At 43.2% G+C, this 25,189-nt stretch overlaps 1 protein-coding gene across 1 annotated transcript in view; it reads right to left on the reverse strand.

The window, feature by feature from the left end:
* Positions 1-24,852, reverse strand: part of ppp2r2aa (protein phosphatase 2, regulatory subunit B, alpha a) — an 80,990-nt gene extending 56,138 nt beyond the window's left edge. The window contains exons 1-2 of the mRNA XM_072553996.1: positions 24,653-24,852; positions 24,138-24,215 (exon numbers count right to left, since the gene is read on the reverse strand). Of these exons, the coding sequence (XP_072410097.1) occupies positions 24,138-24,215; positions 24,653-24,659 (85 nt within the window). The 5' untranslated portion in view covers positions 24,660-24,852. The remainder of the gene's footprint in view (positions 1-24,137; positions 24,216-24,652) is intronic.
* Between the last annotated feature and the right edge of the window lie 337 nt (positions 24,853-25,189).

The following is a 25,189-nucleotide window of genomic DNA, read 5'->3' on the forward strand; positions in this document are numbered from 1 at the left end:
CCTGAGAAAGTGGAGGAGGCAGATACTCTCATAACATTTCAGAAACACCTCCAAGAGCATCCAATGTGCAGGCAAATTGGATTCATGTAGCTTGGTGTTTGTTTATCAGCATGGACATGATAAGCCCAAGGTGGACAAGCACATGGCTGGAAGAACAGAGCAAGGCAGACAGCATCAAGAGGTGGAGAAGTCAAATGTTTCAGTGGAACCCTTCTTCAGGACTGGGGGTTGCTGCAAGGGGAGCTGCAAACAAAGGGCATGGGGGACAGGGCGGTAAGGTGGGGATAGGTGAACATAGTAGAGGGTCCGACCTGGTTGGTCGATGGGAGGAATAAATCCAGTTGGTAGCTGGAAGGAAAAGCCGAACACAGGAATACAATGGAGAGGGAGGGGTTGGGAAGGGATGTTATTTGCAACTGGAAAACTCAACGTTCAGTCCTCTGGGCTGCTGGCTGCCCAGGTGGAGGTGGTGGTGTTGTTCCTCCATTTTGCCATCAGATCAGGTCGGTCCATGTGGGCCCGCCTGAGATGCTCAGTGTAGTGTTCCCTTAGTTTACATTTGGTCTCCCCATGTGGAGGTGACCACATTGAGAGCACCTGAGGTAGTCAACTAGATTGGAGGAGAGAAAGGACTGTTTGGGGCCTTGGGAGGTGGTGAAGGGAGCAATGTGCTGGCAGGTTTTGCATTTTTGCCGGTTGTAGAGAAAGATACCTTGCCAGAGTTGGTGCAAGTGTTTAAGGATGATGCGTTAGATGTGGAGACCAGTTGGAGTCCCTTGTCCTCAACTACCACCCCACCAGTCTCCACCACATCATAAGACCCCACCATCAAGACCATCAACCCCTCTCCACCCATCTCAGCCTTCTGCAAGGACCATTCTTTTTGCCAGATTGTGGATCATGCCACTCTCCCCAATAACCACCCTGTACCCCCAAGGTACTTTCCCCTGCAACCGGCAAACATTCACCTGCCTCTCCTCCAATGTAGTTGACTGTGTCCAGTGTTCCCCACCTGGTCTTCGTAGAACACAGAACAGTACAGCACAGTACAGGCAATTCAGCCCTTGAAGTTGTACCGACCTTTTATCCTAATATCAGATCCGATTAACCTACATACCCTTCATTGCATCCAGTGCCCTATCCAAGACTCGCTTCAATATCCATCATGTCTTTGACTCTACTCACATTGCTGGCAGTGCACTCCACATAACCACCACTCTAAACCTTCCTTCAAGTACCTCATGATTGAAATTTTCATCATGGGAAAAAGGCTTTGCCTATCCATTCTATCTATGCCTCTCAACATCTCGTACACCTCTATAAAGTCACCGCTCATCCTTCTTCACTCCAATGAGAAAAGCCTTAACTCCCTCAACCAACGTTCTCCAAGATTCATTACACCCTAGCAATGCTTTTCTACTACCTCTCCCACTGGGGAGAAGGTACAGAAGTCTGAACATCGCACCAACTGGTTTCATAACAGTTTCTACCCTACTGTTATTAGAATACTGAATGGACTCTCAAATTCTTAGCATTTGTCTGTATCTGTATTTTTTGTTTTTGCCACTGTTTACCGATTACTTACTTATCGATGCTACTTAACTGGGTGATCTGCATGTATTTCACTGTGCCTTGGTACACATGACAATAAATTTACTTCAATTCAACTCCATCTGCCACTTATTAGCCCAGTTCTGCATCCCGTCAATGCCCTGTTGCAACCTGCAACAGCCGTCCACATTATCCTCAACTCCACCAACTTTGATATCATCAGCAAACTTACCTCATCCCCTTCCTTATCCAAGTTATTTATAAAAATCACAAAGAGCAGAAGTCCCAGAACCAATTCCTGTGGAACACCAAGCTCCAAATCGAATACTTTCCACCGACCGCCACTTTCTATCCTGTTTTGAGCCAGCCAATTCTGTATTCAGACAGCCAGATTTCCCTGCATCCCATGCCTCCTTACGTTCGGAATGAGCCTGCCATGGGGAACCTTATCAAATGCCTTGCAAAAATCCACATACACCACATCCATTGCTCTATGTTCAATGTGTTTCAGCCTGTCCTCAAAGAATGCCGACTATCTCTAATCAAACTATGATGCTCCAAGTAATCATAAATTTTGCATGTCAGGATCATCTCCACTATTTTGCCCACCACTTACTACTCTAATTCCTTTTCTTAACCAAGGGAATAACATTTACCATCCTCCAACTATTCGGCACTACTTCAGTGGACAGTGAGGACGCAAAGATCATGGCCAGAGGTGCAGAAATCTCTTCCTTCACTTCCTGTAGTAACCGAGGGAATATTCTGTCTGGCCAGTCTAATCTTTGCCTCCACAACCTGAAGCAAGCTTCCTTTTCCTCTTGGAGAAAGTGAGGACTGCAGATGCTGGGGATCAGAGCTTAATGTTGCTGGAAAAACGCAGCAGGTTAGGCAGCATCAAAGGAGAAGGAGAATCGACGTTTTGGGCACATGCCTGAAACGTTGATTCTCCTTCTCCTTTGATGCTTCCTGACCTGCTGCACTTTTTCAGCAACACTTTTTTAAGCTTCCTTTTCCTCTTGACTAGATGTTCCACATGTCGTCATCCAAGGTTCTTTCAACCTGTCATCCCTTTCTTGCTTCAGTGGAACAAATCTGGCCAGCATTATCAGGTGTATCCTGAACAACGTTCATATTTCTGTCATGCATTGCCCTGAGAACATCTATTTGAATTGATGCACCCCACTTCCTGCTGAACAGCATTGTAATTCTCCTTTCCTAATTAAATACTTACCCATACCAACTGCTCCTGTCCCTCTCCACAAGAAAAGTGAGGGTCAGGGAATTGTTATCACTATGACCAAAATGCTCTCCCACCATGAGATCTGACACTTGGCATGGTTCATTTCCAAGCAACAAATCCAAGATGTCCTCTCCTCTAATTGGCCTACCTACATATTGAGCCAGGAACCCTTCCTTGGCACACCTGTCAAAAACTACTGTACCCAAACTATTTGAACGAAATGAGACTAGTTCAATCAATCAATCAATATTAGGCAAGTTCAAGTCATGGATGGCAACAACCCTGCTACTTCTGCGCCTTTCCAAAATCTGCCTCCCAATCTACTCCTCAGTGTTTCTGTTGCTATCGGGGGCTCTAGAGAAAACTCCCAATCAAGTGACTGCTCCTTTGCTATTTCTATCTTCCTCCCATACCGGCTCTGCGAACAAAACCTCCTCAACGACCTCCCTTTCTGCAGCCGTGATACCATCCTTCATTATCAATGCCATCCTCCACCTCTTTCACCTCCCCCCATTCCTTTTGGAGCATCTGAACCCTGGAACATCCAACAACCATCTTCTCTACATTGGGGAGACCAAACGTAAACAAAGGAAATGTTTTGCCAAGCATCTCAGCCAGGCCCACAGGGGCCAACCTGACCTCCCAACACCACTTATTTTAATTCTCCTTCTCTCTCCCTTTCTGACATAACCATCCTTGGCCTCCTCCAATACCACAATGAAGCAGACCTCAAATCGGAGAAACAACATCTCATCTTCTGCCTGGGCAGCCTGCAGCCCAAAGGACTCAACACTCAGACCTCCAATTTCAAATAACCCCCCCTTCCCCTCCATTCCATTCCTCTGTTCGACCCTCCCTCCCAGCCACCAAACTCCCATTGACCAAACAGGTCATACCCTCAACCAGTGTTCACCTAACCCCACCTCACCACCCTGCCTCCTCCAACCTGTTTATCAGCAGCTTCCCTTACACTCACCCCCAGTCCTGAAGAAGGGTGACACTGAAAACATTGACATCTCCACCTCCTGATGCTGCCAGGCTTCCTGTGTTCTTCCAGCTCGACTACCTTCGATTCCTGGATCTGCAGTTTTTTTTGTCTCATGATAATCCCAAGGGCCTGTTTCAATGTCAAAAGACTCACTGTAAATGGGCAGCCAGGGTAAAGTTTCAGTGAGGTGCTGTAATAGTGATTAGGGCCTAACTTACTTTCAACAGACGCTGGTTGACGTTAGTGCTTCCAAGTTTTGCGGGCCTTCTACCTACTTCTATTTGTCAGCTCATAATACAGCTGGTCATCCATGTCCCTTTCTGCAAAGAATGGCAAACTTCGAAATAATGGCATTGGTACACTGATTCAATATGTGCTTCAAGAAGCTGCTAAAATCATGTGGCAAAACCGTATGACACCAGTAAAACCAGCAACTTCTCATCAAATGCACAATTGCAGCACTTGCTGATTGCCTCTTGCAATGTTCCCTCATAACACCTCTGCTACTTTTTGACAATTGCCATCAATTGATGGCTTTCATTTAGCCATTCTTCCAACTACTGGAAACAATTCCTCCAAGTGACCACAAGTGAGCCCCGAGAGCCTGCACACATAGCTTATATTCATTTCCCTGTCTTTTGCCCCAAAGCCTTGATTCCCCTCCTGATCAAAAACGTACCAAGTTCAGCCTTAAATGCACACGACAACATGACCGCCACAACTTTTTGTCAGCAAGGTCTCACAACTTTCTGCCACGAAATCCATCATCTCAAACTTAAATTTGCAGCCTTTTATTCTGAGATTAAGCCCCCTTGTCCTTGACTCTCCCACGAGAAGTATCCTCTTAGCACTAAGACAGTCAAGCCTCTTCAGATTTTTGTGTTTTTCATGAAATCAATTCTCAATCTTTGAAAATCCAGCGTGTATAATCCCAACCTGTTTTGCCTTTGTTCATCAGACAATCCAACCAACCTCATGAACCTTCACTGAACTGCCTTCCATAAAACTGTATCTTTCTTTAAACAGAGGGGACCAAAACTATCCACAGGACTCACCATGAGATTTCACCAACCTCTTGTATAACTGTAGTCAGATTTTCCTGCTAACAGTCCAATCCCCTTGAAATAACAGTCAGCATTCCATCTGCCTTCCAGTTTACCTGCTGCTCCTGTGCACTGCCTTGATGTTTTGTATAAAAGTCCCCTTTAGCACTTGTCTTCTACCCTTTTGTTGTCCCTGCCACCAAGAGGTTTTCGTTTTCCCTTTCAAGTTGTCGCAATCCCACTCCATCATGAAACAGAGACATGCGTGGTAACTTCAGTTGACCCATGATACTGGTGTTACTCTGTACTGCAATCCAGCCATCCACTTAACTGAGCTACTCCATCAAAGCGCCTATGAATCTGCAATTGATACAATCACTTGCTTGTTTGCTCATCAACTGATAGCATGGGCATATAACAAGTCTTTAGAGAATCAATATGCAGCAGCGTAGACCAAAATTCATTTCATGTCTTTCTTCTTTCTCTTCGTATTTCTTTAACAATCACCAGCCACTTGAATTCAAAGTTCAGCTTCTATTTTGAGAAGCAACTTGGAAATACCCAGTGAAGATCAGCCAAGAAAAACACAACACAGGAACAGGCCCTTCAATGCACCAGATCTGCAATGACACATGAAATCTTTCCAAACTGAAAGCCTTTTGCCTCCACACAGTCCATATTACTCTATACCAGGTCTATTAATCTGTTAAGATGCTTCATACATGTTAGTATTCTGTCGGTTTGTACCAATTTCTCTTGCGAAAATGCCATCCCCTATTCCCAATTTCTCCGCCTCTGCCGTATCTGCTCCCAGGAGGACCAGTTCCACCACAGAACACACCAGATGGCCTCCTTGTTTAGAGACCGCAATTTCCCTTCCCACGTGGTTAAAGAAGCCCTCCAACGCATCTCGTCCACATCCCGCACCTCCGCCCTCAGACCCCACCCCTCCAACCGCAACAAGGACAGAACGCCCTTGGTGCTCACCTCCCACCCTACAAACCTTCGCATAAACCAAATCATCCACCAACATTTCCGCCACCTCCAAACAGACCCCACCACCAGGGATGTATTTCTCTCCCCACCCCTTTCCGCCTTCCGCAAAGACCGTTCCCTCCGTGACTACCTGGTCAGGTCCACGCCGCCCTATGACCCACCCTCCCATCCTGGCACTTTCCCCTGCCACCGCAGGAACTTTAAAACCTGCACCCACACCTCCTCCCTCACCTCTATCCAAGGCCCGAAAAGGAGCCTTCCACATCCATCAAAGTTTTACTTGCACATCCACTGATATCATTTATTGTATTCGTTGCTCCCGATGCGGTCTCCTCTACATTGGGGAGACTGGGCGCCTCCTAGCAGAGCGCTTTAGGGAACATCTCCGGGACACCCGCACCAATCAACCACACCGCCCCGTGGCCCAACATTTCAACTCCCTCTCCCACTCTGCCGAGGACATGGAGGTCCTGGGCCTCCTTCACCGCCGCTCCCTCACCACCAGACGCCTGGAGGAAGAACGCCTCATCTTCCGCCTCGGAACACTTCAACCCCGGGCATCAATGTGGACTTCAACAGCTTCCTCATTTCCCCTTCCCCCACCTCACCATAGTTCTAAATTTCCAGCTCAGTAACTGTCCCCATGACTTGTCCGGACTTGTCCTACCTGCCTATCTTCTTTTCCACCTATCCACTCCACCCTCTCCTCCCTGACCTATCACCTTCATCCCCTCCCCCACTCACCCATTGTACTCTATGCTACTTTCTCCCCACCCCCACCCTCCTCTGGCTTATCTCTCCACGCTTCAGGCTCTCTGCCTTTATTCCTGATGAAGGGCTTTTGCCCGAAACGTCAATTTCGCTGCTCCTTGGATGCTGCCTGAACTGCCGTGGTCTTCCAGCACCACGAATCCAACTTCTCAGTCAACCCTTTCAGGCACTTGCACCACCTACAAATTTTGCCCCTCACATCACCATTAAAAAAAAACTTACCCCCTTTTGCCCTAAACCTACATCACCAATTGACATTTCTACCCTGGGATAAAGAATCGACCTACCCTTTCTATCCAGGCCTCTTAAGATTTTGTAAAACTTGATTGTGTTGCCCCTCAGCCTCCAACATTCAAGTACAAACATGATCTGGAGATGCCAGTGTTGGCAAGTTTATTTGAAATCACAAGCTTTCAAAGCGCTGTTCTTTTATCAAGTGAAAACAGCACTAATAGCCAATCTCTCCACATAGCTAATACATTCCAAAACCAAGCCACATCATAGTAAGTATGCGCTGTACTTCACCAAAACTACTACTCTTGTCCCGTTCCCTCCACCCCACCTCAGTCGAAGCAAAACGTGCTTGATCTTTATTCTGGGCCCTGGAGGGAGAGCGAACAATCACCCCTGTGCAGAGAGACATGGGTTCCCGGTGTTTTCTGGAAAAGCAGTTTCTTAATGAATTATATAGTTATTTTACAGGGAAGGCCATCCAGATAAAGCACAAAAGAGAGAAGGCAAAATCTGATGTCATGGTGTTACAGTTAAATAAAAATTACAGGGCATGAGAAAGGAACTGACAAAAATTGACCGGAATCAGAGCCTAGTGGGGAAAACTGCAGAGCAACAATGGCACGAGTTTCTGGGCATAACTGAGGACACAGTACAGAAGTTCATCCCAAAGAAAAGACAGATGATTATGCAGAAAGTGGGGGAGAGGGGTATTAGACAGCCATGGCTGACAAAGGAAGTCAGGAAATGTATCGAAGAAAAAGAGACAGCCTTTAAAGGGGCCAAGAGAACTGGAAAATTAGAAGATTGGGAAGGCTACAAAAATAAACAGAGAATAACAAAGAGAGAAATAAGGAAAGAGAGGATCAAATATGAAGGTAGCCTAGCCAGTAATATTAGAAATTCTACTAAAAGTTACTTTCAATACATAAGAAACAATTGAGAGGCAAAAGTAGACAGCGGGCCACTCCAAATTGATGCTCAAAGGCTAGTGATAGGAGATAAGGAAATAGCTGAAGAACTAATGAAGTACTTTCCATCAGTCTTCACAGTTGAAGACATGAGTAATATCCCAACAATTAAACAGAGTCGGGGGCAGAGTTGAGTATGGTAGCCATTACCAAAGAGGAAGTGCTACAAGAGCTCAAAAGGTCTAAAAATTGATAAATCTCCTGGCTCTGGTGAGCTACATCCTAGAGTTCTGAGGGAGGTGGCTGAAGAAATAGCAGAGGCGTTGGCTGTGATCTTTTTTAAAAAAAAATCACTGGAGTCAGGGAAGGTCCCAGATAATTGGAAAAAAAATTGCTGTTTTAACCCCCTTGTTCGAGAAAGGATCAAGACAAAAGTTGGAAAATTATAGGTTGATTAGCCTAACCCCGGTTATTGGTGAAATTCTAGAATCCATTGTTGGGATTTCTAAATTCTTGGAAGTGCCGTGTTGGATTATAACAAGCCAGTGTGAATTTAGTAAGAGGAGGTCATGCCTGACAAACATGTTATTTATCTAGACTTCCAAAAAGGTGCCTCATGGGAGGCTGCTGAGTAAGGTGAGGGGCTCTTGGCGTTCAAGGTGAGGTAGTGACATGGATCGAAGATTGACTGTCTGACAGAAGGCAGACAGTTGGGATGAAAGGTTCTTTTTTGGAATGGCAGCTGATGACAAGTGGTATCCCACAAGGTTCAGTGTCGGGGCCGCAGCTGGTCACTTTATACATTAGTGATCTGGATGAAGGGACTGGGGCATTCTGGCTATGTTTGCCAATGAGATTAAGTCAAGTGGACAGACAGGTAATAGTGAGGAGGTGGGGAGGCTGCAGAAAGATTGAGACTATTTAGGAGAGTGGTCTAGCAAATAGCTGATGAAATTCAATGGGAGCAAATGCGAGGTTTTGAACTTTGGAAGAAAGAATATAAGCATGGACTATTTTCTAGAAGGTGAGAAAATTCAAGAAGCCGAAGTACACAGGGATCTGGGAGTGCAAGTCCAGGATTCTCTTAAGGTTGACTTGCAGGTTGAGTCCGTGATTAAGAAAGCAAATGCAATGTCATTTATCTCAAGAGGACTGGGATATAAATGCAGCAATATGCTTATGGAGACTTTACAAAGCTCTAGTTGGGCCCCATTTGGAATGTTCTGTCCAATTTTGGGACCCACACCTCAGGAAGGACATACTGACACTGGAGTGTGTCCAGCGGAGATTCACATGGACGATCCCTGGAATGGTCGGCCTAATACATGATGAGCAGCTGAGGATCCTGGGATTGTATTCAAATATAGAAGGATGAGGGAAGATCAGATAGAAACTTACAAGATAACGCATGGCCGAGAAAGGGTGGACTCTGGGAAGTTGTTTCCATTCGGCAGCAAGAGTAGGACCCATGGGCACAGCCTTAGAGTTAGAGGGGGTCCATTTGAAACAGAAATTACAAGACATTTCTTCAGCCAGAAAGTGGCGGGCCTGTGAAACTCACTGCCACGGGACGCTGAATGCCTTCAAGGCAGAGATTGACAATTCCTTGTGGACCCAGAATTTAAGTGCATGGGGAGAGTGCGGTAAGTGGGGCTGAAATGCCCGTCAGCCATTGTTAAGTGGCAAGGTGGACTCGATGGGCCGAATGGCCTTACTTCCACTCCTATATCTGTTGGTCTAACATCCATCTTGATTGTAATGGTCACCCAATCAGCGAGCATCAACAGTAAAGATTAAGCCATCTGATGAAGGGCTTTTACCCGAAACGCCGATTTTCCTGCTCCTCAGATGCTGCCTGACCTGCTGTGCTTTTCCAGCACCACTCTGATCTAAAAACTGTTGTTACACAATGAACGTTCTGAACCTTCACTGGTTTCACAGCATTATTTTGTTTCACCTTTTTAACTGACCTTACATATTTAATGCTTGCAATATTGTTAAATTACCTTATGTAATGAATGCTTTTCCACCTTGTTAACCCATTACCCTTGCCTCCAGCACCCCACTGTTAACTGCAAGTTCTTAACTAATTTGAGTCGTGCTCAGCTGAACATTTTGTTTCACAAAACTCAAAAAAACTCTTTCCCTCAAGTCTGTACCGGCCCAATACACGTTCTCACTACATCCTTCTGGCAGAACTGCACACAATATTCCAAACATGGTCTACTTCAACTTTTATGCAGCTTCAATGTGACTGGTTAATTGTTATACCCGATGCCCCCAAAATTAAAGGCAAGCATGCGAATCGTCTTCTTGACCACCTTATCCACTTGTGCTACCACCTGCATGGAACAGTGGACCAACACACCTGCATCCTCGAGATGATGAATGCTTTGAAAGGTTCTACCACTTACAATGTACTTCCCTCCTGCATTAAGTCTTCAAAAACGCATCACCCCACATTTGTCTAGATCAAAATCTCATCTGCCATATCTCTGGCCAAGTTTCCAACCCACTTTCCATCAATCCTCCTCACTATTCACAGCGAGCCCAACTTTTGTCTTGTCCACAAACTTACTACTCAGACCAACTACATTCTCCTCCAAATCTCCAGCAAGTTTACTCCACCAAAGAAGGGCTTTGTAGTTTGTCAGAGATCAGCTGACACTTGTCATCCCCATCCAGTGTGTAATTAGAAAATGGGTGGCATCAATTTTCTGGGCAAAACTAGCCAGGCTCACAGGTGAACAAACGAAGTGTGACCATCAGCCTACACTAACAGTCAGAAAGACGATCTCAGTTCCTACTACCTGTCTGTTACTCCTGGCGGCATTTACACTGGTTCAATCACAGCCACATTCCCTTTTACTCTTGAGCCTCTTCCAACCCCACCAATCCTGTCAACACATAGCCACGATGGCTTAATGCCTAAGTACACTGCAGAGTATGGCACAAGGCCATGCATACCAAGGAGGCCCCTAGTCGACGCGCATTGCTTTGGGGGAAGGGAGCAGAAACAGACAGACACAACCTGCTTTGCTCACCCAGTTGAAGGACAAGCATAACTGCAGAATCATGGCAGCCAAATAACCGAGTTCGCTCATTTGATACTGCAGTTAATCTGTTGGAGCTTAGACTGATGAGCAATAAGATATCAAGATGGCATCACCTCATAGAACACCAAGGGGAAAAGAAAAGAAGAATGGATAAGGCACACTAAGACTATCTTAACGTGCTGATAACTTCAATTATTTTGACTTATTAGCCTTTTACGTAACATAGTTTTCCTTATCTATTTCACCACAATTTTGAGATAATTAACCCTCATGTTCAACCAAAGATTTCCTGAGGTTAAATTCAAATCTCCAGAGGTGTTCAAAAATTACCTAATTATATCGAGATGCCCAGCACAGAAATAGACCCTTTGGTCCAACTCGCCCATGCCAACCAGATATCCTAAATTAATCTAGTCCCATTCACCAGCACTTGGGGCCCATATCCCTCTAAACCCATCCTATCCATGTACACATCCAGATGCCTTTTAAATGTTGTAATTGTACCAGTCTCCACCACTTCCTCATTCCGTATACACACCACCCTTTGCATGAAGCAGTTCAAAAATGTGGAATGCATAACAAATTTGCCTATCATGTTGCTGGTAAAAGATAAATTTTATCAAAACAATCCTGTCATTTGCCAAGCTCACTCAGAAGAGACAGAACAACCAAAATCAAAACTAACTGCTTTGCATGTTTACCAGCTTCCAGTCATGACTTAATTCAAGTATGTTCGACTTCTTCATGCACCTTGTTGCTTTAGCAGCTCACAGTTATATGATAGTACAAATTATCTGCTTAGAAAGCTAAGCATGATATCTCAAGTATAAGTTAGGTAACAAACCAATTATTGAACCCTCTCATGAGGTTTAACAAAGCCCATTCAATTCAGTGTCAGTTATCATCAAAATCCATCTTAAAGATGTACAGCCTTTTCTGCAGTCTTGCTTCAACAGTTTGCTTTCCACTGCTTCAGCTGGAAATATGGGACAGACATTCTAATCAAAAATGGCACTTCAGAAACTAAAATTGAAGAAGGGCACAATTCAAGATTGTGCATTAAACATGACTTTCTCAAAAATAAAACTTCATGCATCTCTGCCTCTATATTGTCATGCTCTCAAATTTATCTGTTTTGCAAGCCAATGATAAGAATATTCAAAAAAATATGAAGAAATGTTGATCTCAATTCCATGCCCAGGAATTTCAAACTTGCCTCCATACAATGACCACTGTACTCCCTCCATTCCAAAAAGACCACTCCCTCAGTGACTCCCTCGTCAGGTCCACACCACCCACCAACCCAACCTCCATTCCCGGCACTTTCCCCTGCAACCGCAAGAAATGCAAAACTTGCGCCCACACCTCTCCCCTTACTTCCCTCCAAGGCCCCAGGGAATCCTTCCATATCCGCCACAAATTCACCTGCACCTCCACACATCATTTATTGCATCCGCTGCACCCGACGTGGCCTCCTCTATATTGGGGAGAAAGGCCGCCTCCTTGCGGAAACGTTTCAGAGAACATCTTTAGGACACCCGGACCAACCGACCCAACCGCCCCGTGGCTCAACACTTCAACTCCCCCTCCCACTCCACCAAGGATATGCAGGTCCTTGGACTTCTCTATTGCCAGACCACAGCAACACGACGGCTTGAGGAAGAGGGCCTCATCTTCCGCCTAGGAACCCTCCAACCACAAGGGATGAACTCAGATTTCTCCAGTTTCCTCATTTCCCCTCCCCCACCTCATCTCAGTCAAATGCCTCGAACTCAGCACCACATTCCTAACCTGCAATCTTCTTCCTGACCTCTCCGCCCCCACCCCCACTCGGCCTATCACCCTCACCTTATCCTCCTTCCACCTATCGCATTTCCAACGCCCCTCCCCCAAGTCCCTCCTCCCTACCTTTTATCTTAGCCTGCTGGACACACTTTCCTCATTCCTGAAGAAGGGCTCATGCTGAAACGACAATTCTTCTGCTCCTTGGATGCTGCCTGACCTGATGCGCTTTTCCAGCAACACATTTTTAGCTCCATACAGTGCTTGTCTGTCACCCCCATTGGCAACAACCACCAATGCAGTGGAATATGCCAGGGCATCACATCCCATCAAGACCTCAACCAAAAAAAAACTCTACACACACAATATCCAGGAACCTGAACTAACAGGAAAATGCTGTTTTGCTTTCTGCATTCTGAAAAATTCAGCCTCATAGCTCAAGAAAAGAAAGCCTCTGGAACAGTGGTCATTCATTGGCTACTTGACACAATGGCTATCAATGCAGGTTGAATGTTTTTCTGACAAACTTTTGTTTCCTGTCTTAAGAATCAGACTTCAAAAAAATCTACCAGATTTCTGAGAATGCTTTTTACTGGGAGAAGGCTCAAGGCACTCCTTCCACAAGAGATTTCAAACTGAAAACTTCTTGAAGTTAAGGAAGACTGGCAACTTTCAAGTCAGATGGACAAACAAAAAAAAAACACAACTCCAGTGGTTAGCTTTGTGTCTCAGTTCGTTTCACATCAAGACTGTTGCATTGCACTGTAAAGCTGAGTAGTACCCAAGTGTCTCAATGAGCTATATTTACATGGAACTTTCAAGCACAATTCAAGGTCAACACTGGCTGTGCATGAATCTACATCTTGGTCTTTGAGGTACTGGCGCAATTCCCTCCATTTGAGGTCATTAACCCAAAGTCACTGTTCGCAGCAGTCATGTGCTGAATTACAGGATGTTCTGCTATAACACGCTTCACTTACATGAATTCACTCTAACACTAATAAGGGAAATTTGCTCAAAATCCAAACTTTTAAAGCATGAATTAATGAAAATGCAATTCTGGCCCCCATTAGTTTAAATAGTGCTGCTGTTACTCTATTTCCTTACAACACAGGATTGCACAAGAACAGAACTACCATGCTTTAGCAGAACTGATTGCAATCCAGATAAGTAAATTGCAAAGGCTCAATTTAATACAGCGTTAATCATGCCATTTTCGTTAAATACTTGCTCATCGTAGCAATCGAAGCAGACATGCACTGAGCAAGTGTTTTTTTTCTGGTGCTTCGACTTGGAAGTTTCTTCTTGCATTTTGGAAACCTCACATGGTCACACCAGTGGATATCCAACAGTTTTAAAATCATTTTATAATTTCACACACATTCCATGTGCAAAACTGTCAAGAATATTGTTCATAAGTGCCGCTTTGAAACAAGTAAATATTCAAACTAAGCTTTGAGCAAGTTTGGGCCATTACCTCATCCACAGCACAATTCCTGAGCTGCCAACTCCATTAAAAAAAACTAAGACCAAAGATCACAAGAGCCAACCCACCCAAATATCAAAATGCAGTCTTCTTCTCCCAGGCCCCAACAAATTAAAAGTTCTCTGCCATCAACATCGACACCAAACACCCAGGTTAGATTCAGATATCGGCTGGTAGATTTAACAAACAATGCTCTCACACTGTTTACCACCCATCTCAGTTTATCCACCGCATTTAATTCTATCACCAAGATAGAGAGGAACAGTACAATATCAAGGGAACCTCAGCACCTCCCGCTGGAAATACTTGTGAGGCAGCATGTCATGCCATTGGTCTGGAATGTCAACTGCTTTGCGACACATCTGCTGTTTGCCTTTTTAAATATTTCAATCATTCTTCAATTTCTGATTCCGAGCATTGTTGCTGAAATATCTCCTGCTATTTGTCTCTATTACTGCCAAATGAAGATCCAATATTGTTGGTGCATAAGAACTAGGAGCAGGAGTAAGCCACCTGGCCCTTCAAGCCTGCTCCGCCATTCACTAAGTTCATGGCTGATCTTTCTGTGGCCTCAGCTCCACTAATCTGCCCTCTCACCATAACCCTTAAATCCTTTAAGTTCAAAACAAATGTCTTAGCTTTAAAAACATTTACTGAAGTAGTGTCAACTACTTCACTGGGCAGGGAATTCCACAGATCCACAACCATCTGGGTGAAGAATCTCCTTTTCAATTCAGTCCAAACTCTGCTCCCCTATTTTTTGAGGCTACATCCTCTTATCCTTGTTTCACTTGCCAGTGGAAACATTGTCTCTACTTCTATCTAATCTATTCTCTTCGTAAGTTTACATTTCTTTAATATCCCCCTCATTCTTCTGAATTCCAATGAATATAATCCCAGTCTACTCAGTCTTTCCTCATAAGCCAATCCCCTTAACTCCAGAATCAACTGGGGTGAACCTCAACTGCACCCCCTCCAATACCAGTCCATCCTTTCTCAAGTAAGGAGACCAAAACTGCATGCAGTACTCCAGGTGTGGCCTCACCAGCACTCAGTACAGCTGCAACATAACCTCCCTGCTTTTCTACTTCATTCCTTGAGCAATGAAGGACAACGGTCGTAAAGCAGGTATGTTCCTCTGCAAAGTTTCATGGTCCTCTGCACGCATTCTAGTGTTATCTGCAAACTTGGACACACCACCCGTGGTCCCCAACTCCAAATCTATGTAAATTGTGAATAATTGCGGTCTCAACACTGATGCCTGAGGCACACCACAAGTTACTGATTGTCAACCAGAGTGGCACTAATGTATTCCCACACTTGGCTTCCTGTTAGTCAACCGATCCTCTATCCATGCTAATACTTCACCCGTAACTCGACATATCTTGATCTTCTGCATTAACAATATCTTTGAAAGCAGTTTACCACCTTGGGAACTAGAGTTCAGAAATAAGCAGGCATTTTGTACCAAAAAAAAAACTCCAAGTGTCAAACTCAGAAAACTCAACATTTCCATGATGACTGATCCAAAGCAAGAATGGAAACCATTTCCAGTGCTGTTAACATCACTGATCAGAGCACTCTCAAGAAAACACACACTCCCGAAGGTCGGTTGCTGCATTTCTTCATACAGCATTAGAAATCATGAAATATCAACAAGATTTGTGCTAACAATTGAGTTGCAATACACTGAACACGTTTGCCTCCTTAACCCATGACAACCCAAAGACACCTGGCAACAGTGAGTCACGAATGGGAAAATCTGAACTCTGGCCTCTATGACTTCTATGTAAAGTGAAGCCATGTCATGAAACACAACAACTTGCCCCTTGGACACAACTTCCAATATTGCAAAAACAAAAGTACTTTCTCAAACTGAACCAACACATGTTCTAGTCAATGTTATTGCAATCATCTGAACCTCATTTCAAAATCTGATTCAGGTTTTACAACACCCAGAATTTCATTTACATGACAAGAGCCTGAAATTTGGTCAATTCTATGTCAGTAACCAGCTGATGGAGCAAGACTGAAAGTACACATTTTAATTCATTCCAGCTGGCTTACCAAATTTAGCATCATTTACCCTGCCTCGAAGCAAATTAAACCAAGTTATACTTCAACAAATAACTTGACCCAAACAACCTCTCTAGTTCTTCCCCATTTACTTATCCGCTTGATCAAAAGACCAAATCAGCTCAGTTGGAAATGCATCATGACAATCAATCTCAGGGACAAGCCTCACGAGGTAAATACCAATTCCACGAAGTGGTGAGAGTCGGTGAAGGAGTGGTACAGTCTCTGCATTGTAACCCAGGCAAGTGTTGGACATCTCGCAGACATTATACTGTCCCTACCTCTGGACCTTAATGTACTGAAGGTCCATTTCAAGGCCCACTTAGTCTACATATGTACCATAACATCCAAACAGGGTTGATGGAAATGACCAACCACTCCTCATGCAGCATCATTCCAAGACATGCATGGCCATCTGATACTGAGCTTGAACACCAAGAGAACTTGAAATGACAGAGTACTTTTAACATAGTAAATCACTCTAGCCAGAGACTGAGTGCCTGCAAGTTAATCAACATAGGAAAATGGTGTATCTTAACATATTACTATTCCCTGTTAACACTGCTCCTCTTGCCCTTGGGCAGTAATCAGGAGTCAAGCAGTTTGTCCAACTGTCCTCCTTCAAACCCAAAGTCAAGAAGAGCAACTGATCTTTTTCCAACTGTCATGTTGGTCAAGATCAAGATTTGAATCTTACAGTACTTCAACGGTCTGAATGATTCAACATTACAGATGTCACAGCATGCATTTAAAACCTGCAATCGCATTTGGACAATCCAGATGTTGATCACACTGATCCCCCGAAAATCAAACTATCTTGTGTGTTTACAAGGTGTTGTCTGTCACAACTGTACACCCTAAAAGATTTCATCTGACAGCCTGTTCACAGCTTGCACACCTACAATGGGGTGATTAAATTCAAAGACTAAAAAGTGAAATCACAATGCATATCCACTCCCAATTCACTTTTAACTGGCACAAGATATTCATTGATGCATGGCATTAATCTAAGCTATACACTTTAAATCATGCAATCAAACTGTTAGTACACTCCATCTCAGAGCACAAAGCTGCACCCGAAATTCACACCATTCAGGCCAACACGCTTCGTGAGGCAAACACAACAATGAAGTAATTATAATTCAAAGATGGCCTGAGGCTCGAGGTCGCTGAACGTTCCCAGAATCTGAACCTTGTCCATTTACTGACACCTTGTTGGAGTTTGGGTGGACAAAGAGCCAGGTTCAATTTTGCTGTTGCCTCACTTGACTCAACATCCAAACATTAGGGACAAGAATTTCAAGTCAGAAAAACACCTCCACCTGTTAAAATAGTCCATAGAGCCATGAGCATTTTCCAAGTAGGGAACAAAGAAATGGCAGAAAAATAGTTGCGCATGGATTTCACTTGTTTTTTTTAAGTCTTCGGCAACAGAGTAACATTGCTTAGACATAACTTAGCCAGTGAGGCAGTCAGGATCTTGGCCACAAGTTAATATTTGTCAAATTTTAATGATCAAGAAGAGACACTATTTTCTTACCCAAATAATGTCTAAAAGCTGTAGGCCCTACCCAACCTCAACCCCTTGGTATTGCACACAATTAAAAACAAACATATGTTATTTCCCTTGGCTCCCTGTACAAGGCAACGTGCACAGTTTATAGGTGTTGCAGACAGTTTTTACCAAACTGATCAATTGGATCTTGCCCCCTCAGTATATTATTTGCTCTCTCAGAGCATGCACGAATCACTGCGAAGTGACACACAACTATTGCCCGAACTGGGCTACAAGTGCTTTTTTAAGGCCGTTAAGCACAAGTGAAGCAGACCAGTCAAGGATGGCTGAAACTTCAGAGTAAACCAGATAGATGTTTCTATTAATAGAAACAGTCTTCATGAGATAATTAAGACTACTTTGCAATTCCAAGTTTGATGTGTTTGAATTATATTCTCACAAGCTAACATTGAGATTTCAACTAGTGACGATTTCAACCCATGAGCTTGGGTCTCTGTATTAACAGTCAGTAAAACGACCACTTCCTCCACTCCTATATACACCAACTTCTCCATTTACCAACTGGAAATTAGAGAGAGATACAATTCAGTGCTCCCTCAAATACTTAGTGGTTTATCATTAAGGTTGAGATGGTAACAAAGCATATAGAGCAGGAGCTTCCAGAGTGTAAACCCAGAATTAACTCAGCTTGTTTTTAGGCAAAGACCATAAGTGAAATCTAAGCAGATACAACATCCACAAGCACACAGAAATTGCATGTTAGCAACCTCATGCATGAACACCAAGATTCTGACATCATGCAAGCAGTTCAGGCCAACTGCAGGTCAAATGAAGAGCAAACAGATTGCTTGAGGCACAGGTCATCTGTGTAGCATTACTCATCTTAAATACACAAATCTTCTTTTAAGTATCACCAGTGCAAATGGGAAAACAATAACCATGAATTAGAACTATATGTTTAAGATGCACCTGATTCACAATGCGAAATGACAATAAACAGTTCAAAAGTAAATTTGGAATTCAGACCACAATACCATGGGTATAAAAGGGGCAACGTAGGATACTTGTATTCATCCTCTGTAGTAATGTTGCCTTCCAAAGCACAGTTCGCACTTATTTTTTTTTAAACATAGTCCAGCGTAAATACTAGACTTTCACCATACTTTCTTTGGCAATACACAAACTCATCCCAGCAGTACCAGCAATTTCCCCAACTTCAGTGCTTCACACCAAGTAATTCTTTCACTACATATTCTATCCTTCTCGATATGCCCAACTAAACTTTTTCTACCAATTGGTCAAGAATGAAAACAACATGGACATGTAAAGCAACGCAACTAACGTGCATTTCATGCACGGCAAATTTGAACTTAATAATGTCAGAAAAATTGGTTGTCATGCATATGCTCTGGACCTCATTACCTCAAGAAACTGAAGAATTTGTTTGATCAAGATTCTCATCTTCTGACTTAATATTGCTATATATGGCTTGTTGTCAAATTTTGTATTTTTTTCCAAAACTTGTGGTGTATTCCATGATGTTACATGTGCTACAGAATTATATCTTGTTGGTTTCACTGGTATACAACTCCATTTCATGCAGCCACCTGAACCCAGTCAGAACGCCTCTTGAAAAGATCAACATTTTGGTTTGAAAGAATTACTGTATCAATTACAGACAAACATTCTTGAACGTGATACCCTTGAGGATGCCAAGATGTTCAAACTTGGAAAATGAAGAGGACACACCAAAATGATTAATGAACGTTTTGTCAGAAAAACTTGTTCAAATGTAGTTCCAAGAGGTATTCCTTTTCACCACAGTTACCCTGATTAAGCCCTCAACAATCCAGTCCATCACACAATTAGAGTGTCATAGAGATGTAAAGCACAGAAACAGACCCTTCGGACCAACTCACCCATGCCAACCAGATATCCTAACTTTATCTAAACTCGTCCAATTTGGCAGCATTTGGCCCATAACCCCGTAAACTCTTCCTATGCAGATACCTATCCAGATGCCTTTTAAATCTTGCAACTGTCCCAGCCTCCACAACTTCCTCTGGCAGCTCATTCCAAACACATACCATCCTCTGCATGAAAAAGTTGCACCTTAGTTCCCTTTTATATCTTTCCGCTCTCACCCTAAACCTACGCCCTCTAGTTCTGGACTCCCCCACCCCAGGGAAAAGACTTTGTTTATTTACCCTATCCATGCACCTCATGATTTTATAAATCTCTATAAGGTCATATCTCAGCCTCCGACACTCCGGAAGAAAGCCCCAGCCTCTTCTGCCTCTCCCTATAGCACAAACTCTCTAACCCTGGCAACATCCTTGTAAATCTTTTCTGAACCCTTGCAAATTTCACAACATCTTTCCGATAGAAAGGAGACCAGACTTGCTCGCAATATTCCAAAAGTGGCCTCACCAATGTCTTGTACAGCTGCAACATGACCTCCCAACTCCTATACTCAATGCTCTGATCAATAAAGGAAAGCATACCAAACGCCTTCTTCACTATCCTATCTACCTGCAACTCCACTTTCAAGGAGCTATGAACCTGCACTCCAAGGTCTCTCTGTTCAGCAACACTCTCTAGGACCTTACCATTAAGTGTATAAGTCCTGCAAAGATTTGCTTTTCCAAAATACAGCAACTTGCATTTATCGAAATTAAATTCTGTCTCCCACTCCTCAGCCCATTGGCCCATTTGGTCAAGATTCCAAATTGTCACAAGTGTCTGTGCCACAAGTCTTTATGTAGTACAGACATCAACAAGACATCAGTGAGGAGGGAGAAACTTCTTCAGTAAACAATTTCTTGCACAGCCGACAGGACACACCATCAGGAGTAAGCATGTAACATTCCATCTGTGAAGTGTTATAATGGGATGAGCACAGTATATTCTACCAAACAGCACACAGTCCTTTAACAGCAGTGTTGGAGGCTGAGATATTCCCACACACAGAATAAAGGATAAAGATTTATATGTGTGGTGTGTTGCAGTGAAAACCTTATTCAGATCTAGCATAGCAGTCAGGTAGAAATCAAAGGCAATATGAGAATTGAGTATTTTAAGATGTGCTGAAGTGAATCAGATTTGAAAAAAAGCCATTCTCTCCCAAGTCTTTCATATTCAAAACCCTGATGTGTGCTGGGCCAGAGCCATAGGTGCTGCTTAACCACCAAGGGCCGTCCTCTTATCTGAGCCCAGACACCAATTAGAGGACATGATTCCACTGCAGGGATGAACATTACTTTGCCCAAGCTTGTCCTAAGTGAGAATTCAAGCAAACATTTCTAAAACAAACCACTCAGTAATGATCAGGAGCTAGAATGCATTCAATGTCCGTTCCTCAACCAAGGGCCAGAGATCATTTGTATTATCTCAGATGAGTTAGCTAATCCATCCACAGGCCTCCAAACAAACATGAAAACTAATTCTTCACGATTAAGATCAAGTCAAGTATTTTCCCTATTAACCATAACTGACTCTACATTATGAAATAAAATTTAAAAGTTTAAGCACAAACTGTTGTCGTGGTAACAACTACTCTTTTCAAAGACACTTATTTGCTGTGTTAACTTCTGTTCTGGGTTCCAGTTAATGGTAGTCTGGGTTTCAGGCAGGTGGAAGCACAGCACAGTGCCTGCCTTTTTCAAAATCATCAGGACAGTCTTACCTGATGCACAATGATACAGTGCTTAGGTATCGATGGATCTCAACCAATGGTTATGCACTTAAAAAGTGAACAGTGGTGAACTTCGGGCCCACTTGCGCCAATTACATTACCAGGATACCCTGAAAGATATCTGCATTCTTTAGAAACCAGGCCCAAGGATTTCATTTTAATACTGTGCTATCAGATTGAAGTGCTGAGATGATCACCTCCAATCAATCTCATCCCACTTCAGGCTTAACTCAGTTCAGGCCTTGTCATCAGTTCAGAGTTGTTGCAAAACCATCATGTTACCAACTTTGAAGAAAAAGATCATCAAACTCAAAATGTTAACTGCTGCTCTGCACACTCTTGCCAGACTAAGAGAGTTTCTCCAGCACTACTTCTATTTCAGATCTCCAGCATCTTAAGTTTTTGGCTTTTATTATTCAGACTCAAACTGGTAGCATTAGGTAACATCAGGTAACATCACGACAGAGCATTCAGTAATGCCACATTCCAAAAACAGCAATATTTCAGCACAAAAATATCACCATAACTCCCAAATAACATGGTGAAATCACTATTTTATTGCTGAATTATTACAAGATTAATAACATATCTCAAGTAGATAAAACATCCAGTAATTCTCAACCTCACATTGGGCAAAAAATTTAAATCTTTTCAATACCATTTATGTTTACTTGGCAGGTTAACCTGTAAAGTTAAGCCAAAAATAGTTCTGCTGATGGCTGGCTTTGGGTTATACAAATGGTCACTAACATTTCAAGTACAAGACAATTAATTAATTAATTAAAGCATAGCAAGTGCATTTATTTCAACTATCCATCGTTATATTCACTTTTTCAAAAACTTGGACCAAGTCCAAACATCATCTTAAACTGCAAGTATTAGGTCACTCCCTAATCAGAGCAGACTGAGAAATTGCTTAAAATACGACACAACATTTGGAAGTCATGGTTTCAGGAAGCTTATTTCTTCCAACAATGCACTGGTGTACAATGCCTCTCAGTGCTACCAAAAGATCACATCTTTCCAGTGGATAATCAAGAGTCTGTTTCTGTGCTGTATGACTATGACTCAATAAGAAAGAAAAGAAATGTTGTCTGTCAAAATTATGGCCAGTGAAACACACAACCTACAAAAGATAAACAGGATAACATGTTGTAGATTTGTTCTGGAAGGAAAAGATGATCAAATGGAGGCAAGGGCCGTCTATATTTGAAAGCAATGAACAGGCCAGACATGAAAATATACTGATGCCCCATCACATCAACAGGTTCAAAAGGAATGCCATGCACACACATCAATAAATTAAGAGTTGTATGTAACTTTTTTTTAGAGACACATCAGGCACTAAGACCTGGTCCAAGTACGCTTCACTATTAATTCTGTCACTTGATTCAGTCAGTTAAACACCGCCTTTGGGGTATGGTTCATCACACAATATATGCATGTGTTCCATTTAGACCACAGCAAAGAACAAAAATGTTGTGAAAGATCTTTATCCAATCTGCCCTTTTTCCACACCTCTCACTTTGTGTTTACCCCCAAATACCAAACGGGAAGAGCAAGCCACATCCTTTCAGACAATGATATCTGAAGTCAGGCAGTCTTCCTACTTTTTGAGGGCATCCAATTTCAAGTGGGTTTAACAGTTAAATTTGACAAAACTTCTTAATTCAAGGAACTTCACATGATATGGGCACCACATTAAGATCTATGGACAGATTGAAATCAATGTCACCACACTGATTTCTGAGACAAGTACTCAAATCTGTTTTCTTCTGTGTACACATTTGGAGGAGTTCAAATTATCACTCTTCCAGTCATCACCAGGACTTCAGCTTGGCAGCACACAAAGCACCCTCCAAACATAACCCACATTTGGCACCAGTTAACCGGGAAATGTTGTGATTGAGGTTTCAAGGAGTAAGAATAGTGCAACTACATTGTATGACAAATGTTACTGCAATACCTGCATACAGAAACCAAACGTTTTGTGTACTGTCCAGTTGTTATGACCAGTGGTCGATATTGAAACACACAAGGTAGTCACCCAACACATCAGCTTGCAGATTCATCTTAAATGCTGTAATCATTCATGAGAATTGAAATGCAGGATGCCTCTTTTTAGATGGCCTACTATTTGCAGCAAAAAGCACAAAAACTGCAACTTCTCAATGATGTGAATGCCACCACTTTAGTTGATTCGATTTGTGCAAAAGGCAAACATGAGGCATCCCTGTCAAGCAAGGAATACTTGGATCCCCACAGAAAACATTTCAGTTAAAAACTACTTCAATTCAATTTCAACTGAAATCCTACTGCATTTCAGATCATTTAGGTATGAAATCCAAAATCCCAAAACATTGGAAAATGGGTGGGTTTTATGCTGAATTAATATCTTCAACGACAATATCCATAACATAAATGTGATTCACACTTCACTGCCAACTCATGCACTTGCTCCCACCTTTAATGAACACATCCAACATTACCGACACATACAAGAAACGACACATTTAATGGGAGCATCTTGCAATCACATTCATTTCCAAATAATTCATGTCATGCATCAGCTGAACCTTCCAAACCATTTGCTGTCCTCGAGAAATGGCAACTGCAGACAGATAAATCCACCAGCAAAACTGAAACTCACTTGAATGTACCAACATAACATGCATACAAAAAGTGCAGACAGCAACAAAAGCCAGGGATTTCCGGAAGGTTGGGGGGTGGGGGTGCAGCAGGGAAAAGAGAGAGAATATCTTCGGGAAATATAAATATTTTGCTTTGTTTTACCTTCTGCAACATCGTCATCTATAGCTCCTTTCACCTGAGAGAAACACCACTGAATGTCATTGCCACCACTTCCAACTCCTGAATGAATGGAGAGGGGGGAAAAAAATTAATAAAATATGCATTCAATTTTTAAAAATAAAAATTGCACCGACGGTGTGCGGGGGGGGGGGGGGGGGGTGGTAAGTGGAAGAAACTGAGAAACCTTTCAGCTTCCCACAGAAGCTGGCGCCTATGATTTTTTTTAAAATCAACAAACTCCCAAGAATTATAAATTATTATCTAAACTGTTTAAAGCTTTAAACCCTCCCAGGTGCAACCCTGCCCTTTTTCTTCAGTCTGTGGAGCAATGAGTTCAACACTCAGAACCGTAGGCCTTGAAGGCGGGAGGGAGAGGGAAAAAAAAAGGCTTTAAATTTGAAAACAAATCCAGAACCAAGGGACTGGCGAGGGCACAGAGAACGCTCAGCCTAGCTTCCGTCCCTCCTGGGTTTTTTTTGTCCGGCTTCCATCCTCACCTGCCATGGCGGAACCGGCTGGAAATGGAGGTAGCCGGCGTTAGCACGGTGCCTAAGGATGTGGCCGAAGCTGCAGGGGAACAGGCCGGGCTGCACTAAACTGAGGATGGCGGCGGATTGGCTTCGGATTGCGCTGCTGTACCCTCCCCCGCTCTCCGAGCCCTTCAAAATGGCGACGCGCCCGCCCCGGCCATCTTCCAATGACGTCACCACATCGGGACGGGAGGGGAAGCAGAGCCGGAGCAAAGGGGGCGGGGCCACAGTCAGCAGCTCTCAAACTCTGCAAACACTCCCCCACTGTCTGCATGAAATCGGGACGTGGAGGTGCCTGTGTTGGACTGGGGTGGTCACAAGTTTAAAAAAATCACACAACACCGGGTTCTAGTCCAACAGGTTTATTTGGAAGCTTCCAAATAAACCTGTTGGACTATAACCTGGTGTAGTTTGTTTCTGCATGAAATCAAGCATTCCAACATGGGCAGCAATCATTTTACAATTCATTTTACAACTGGCTTCTGAAAACGTTCTGACGAGGTC

The sequence above is a fragment of the Chiloscyllium punctatum genome, chromosome 35 (genome assembly GCF_047496795.1).
Source record: "Chiloscyllium punctatum isolate Juve2018m chromosome 35, sChiPun1.3, whole genome shotgun sequence".
Lineage (NCBI taxonomy): Eukaryota > Metazoa > Chordata > Chondrichthyes > Orectolobiformes > Hemiscylliidae > Chiloscyllium > Chiloscyllium punctatum.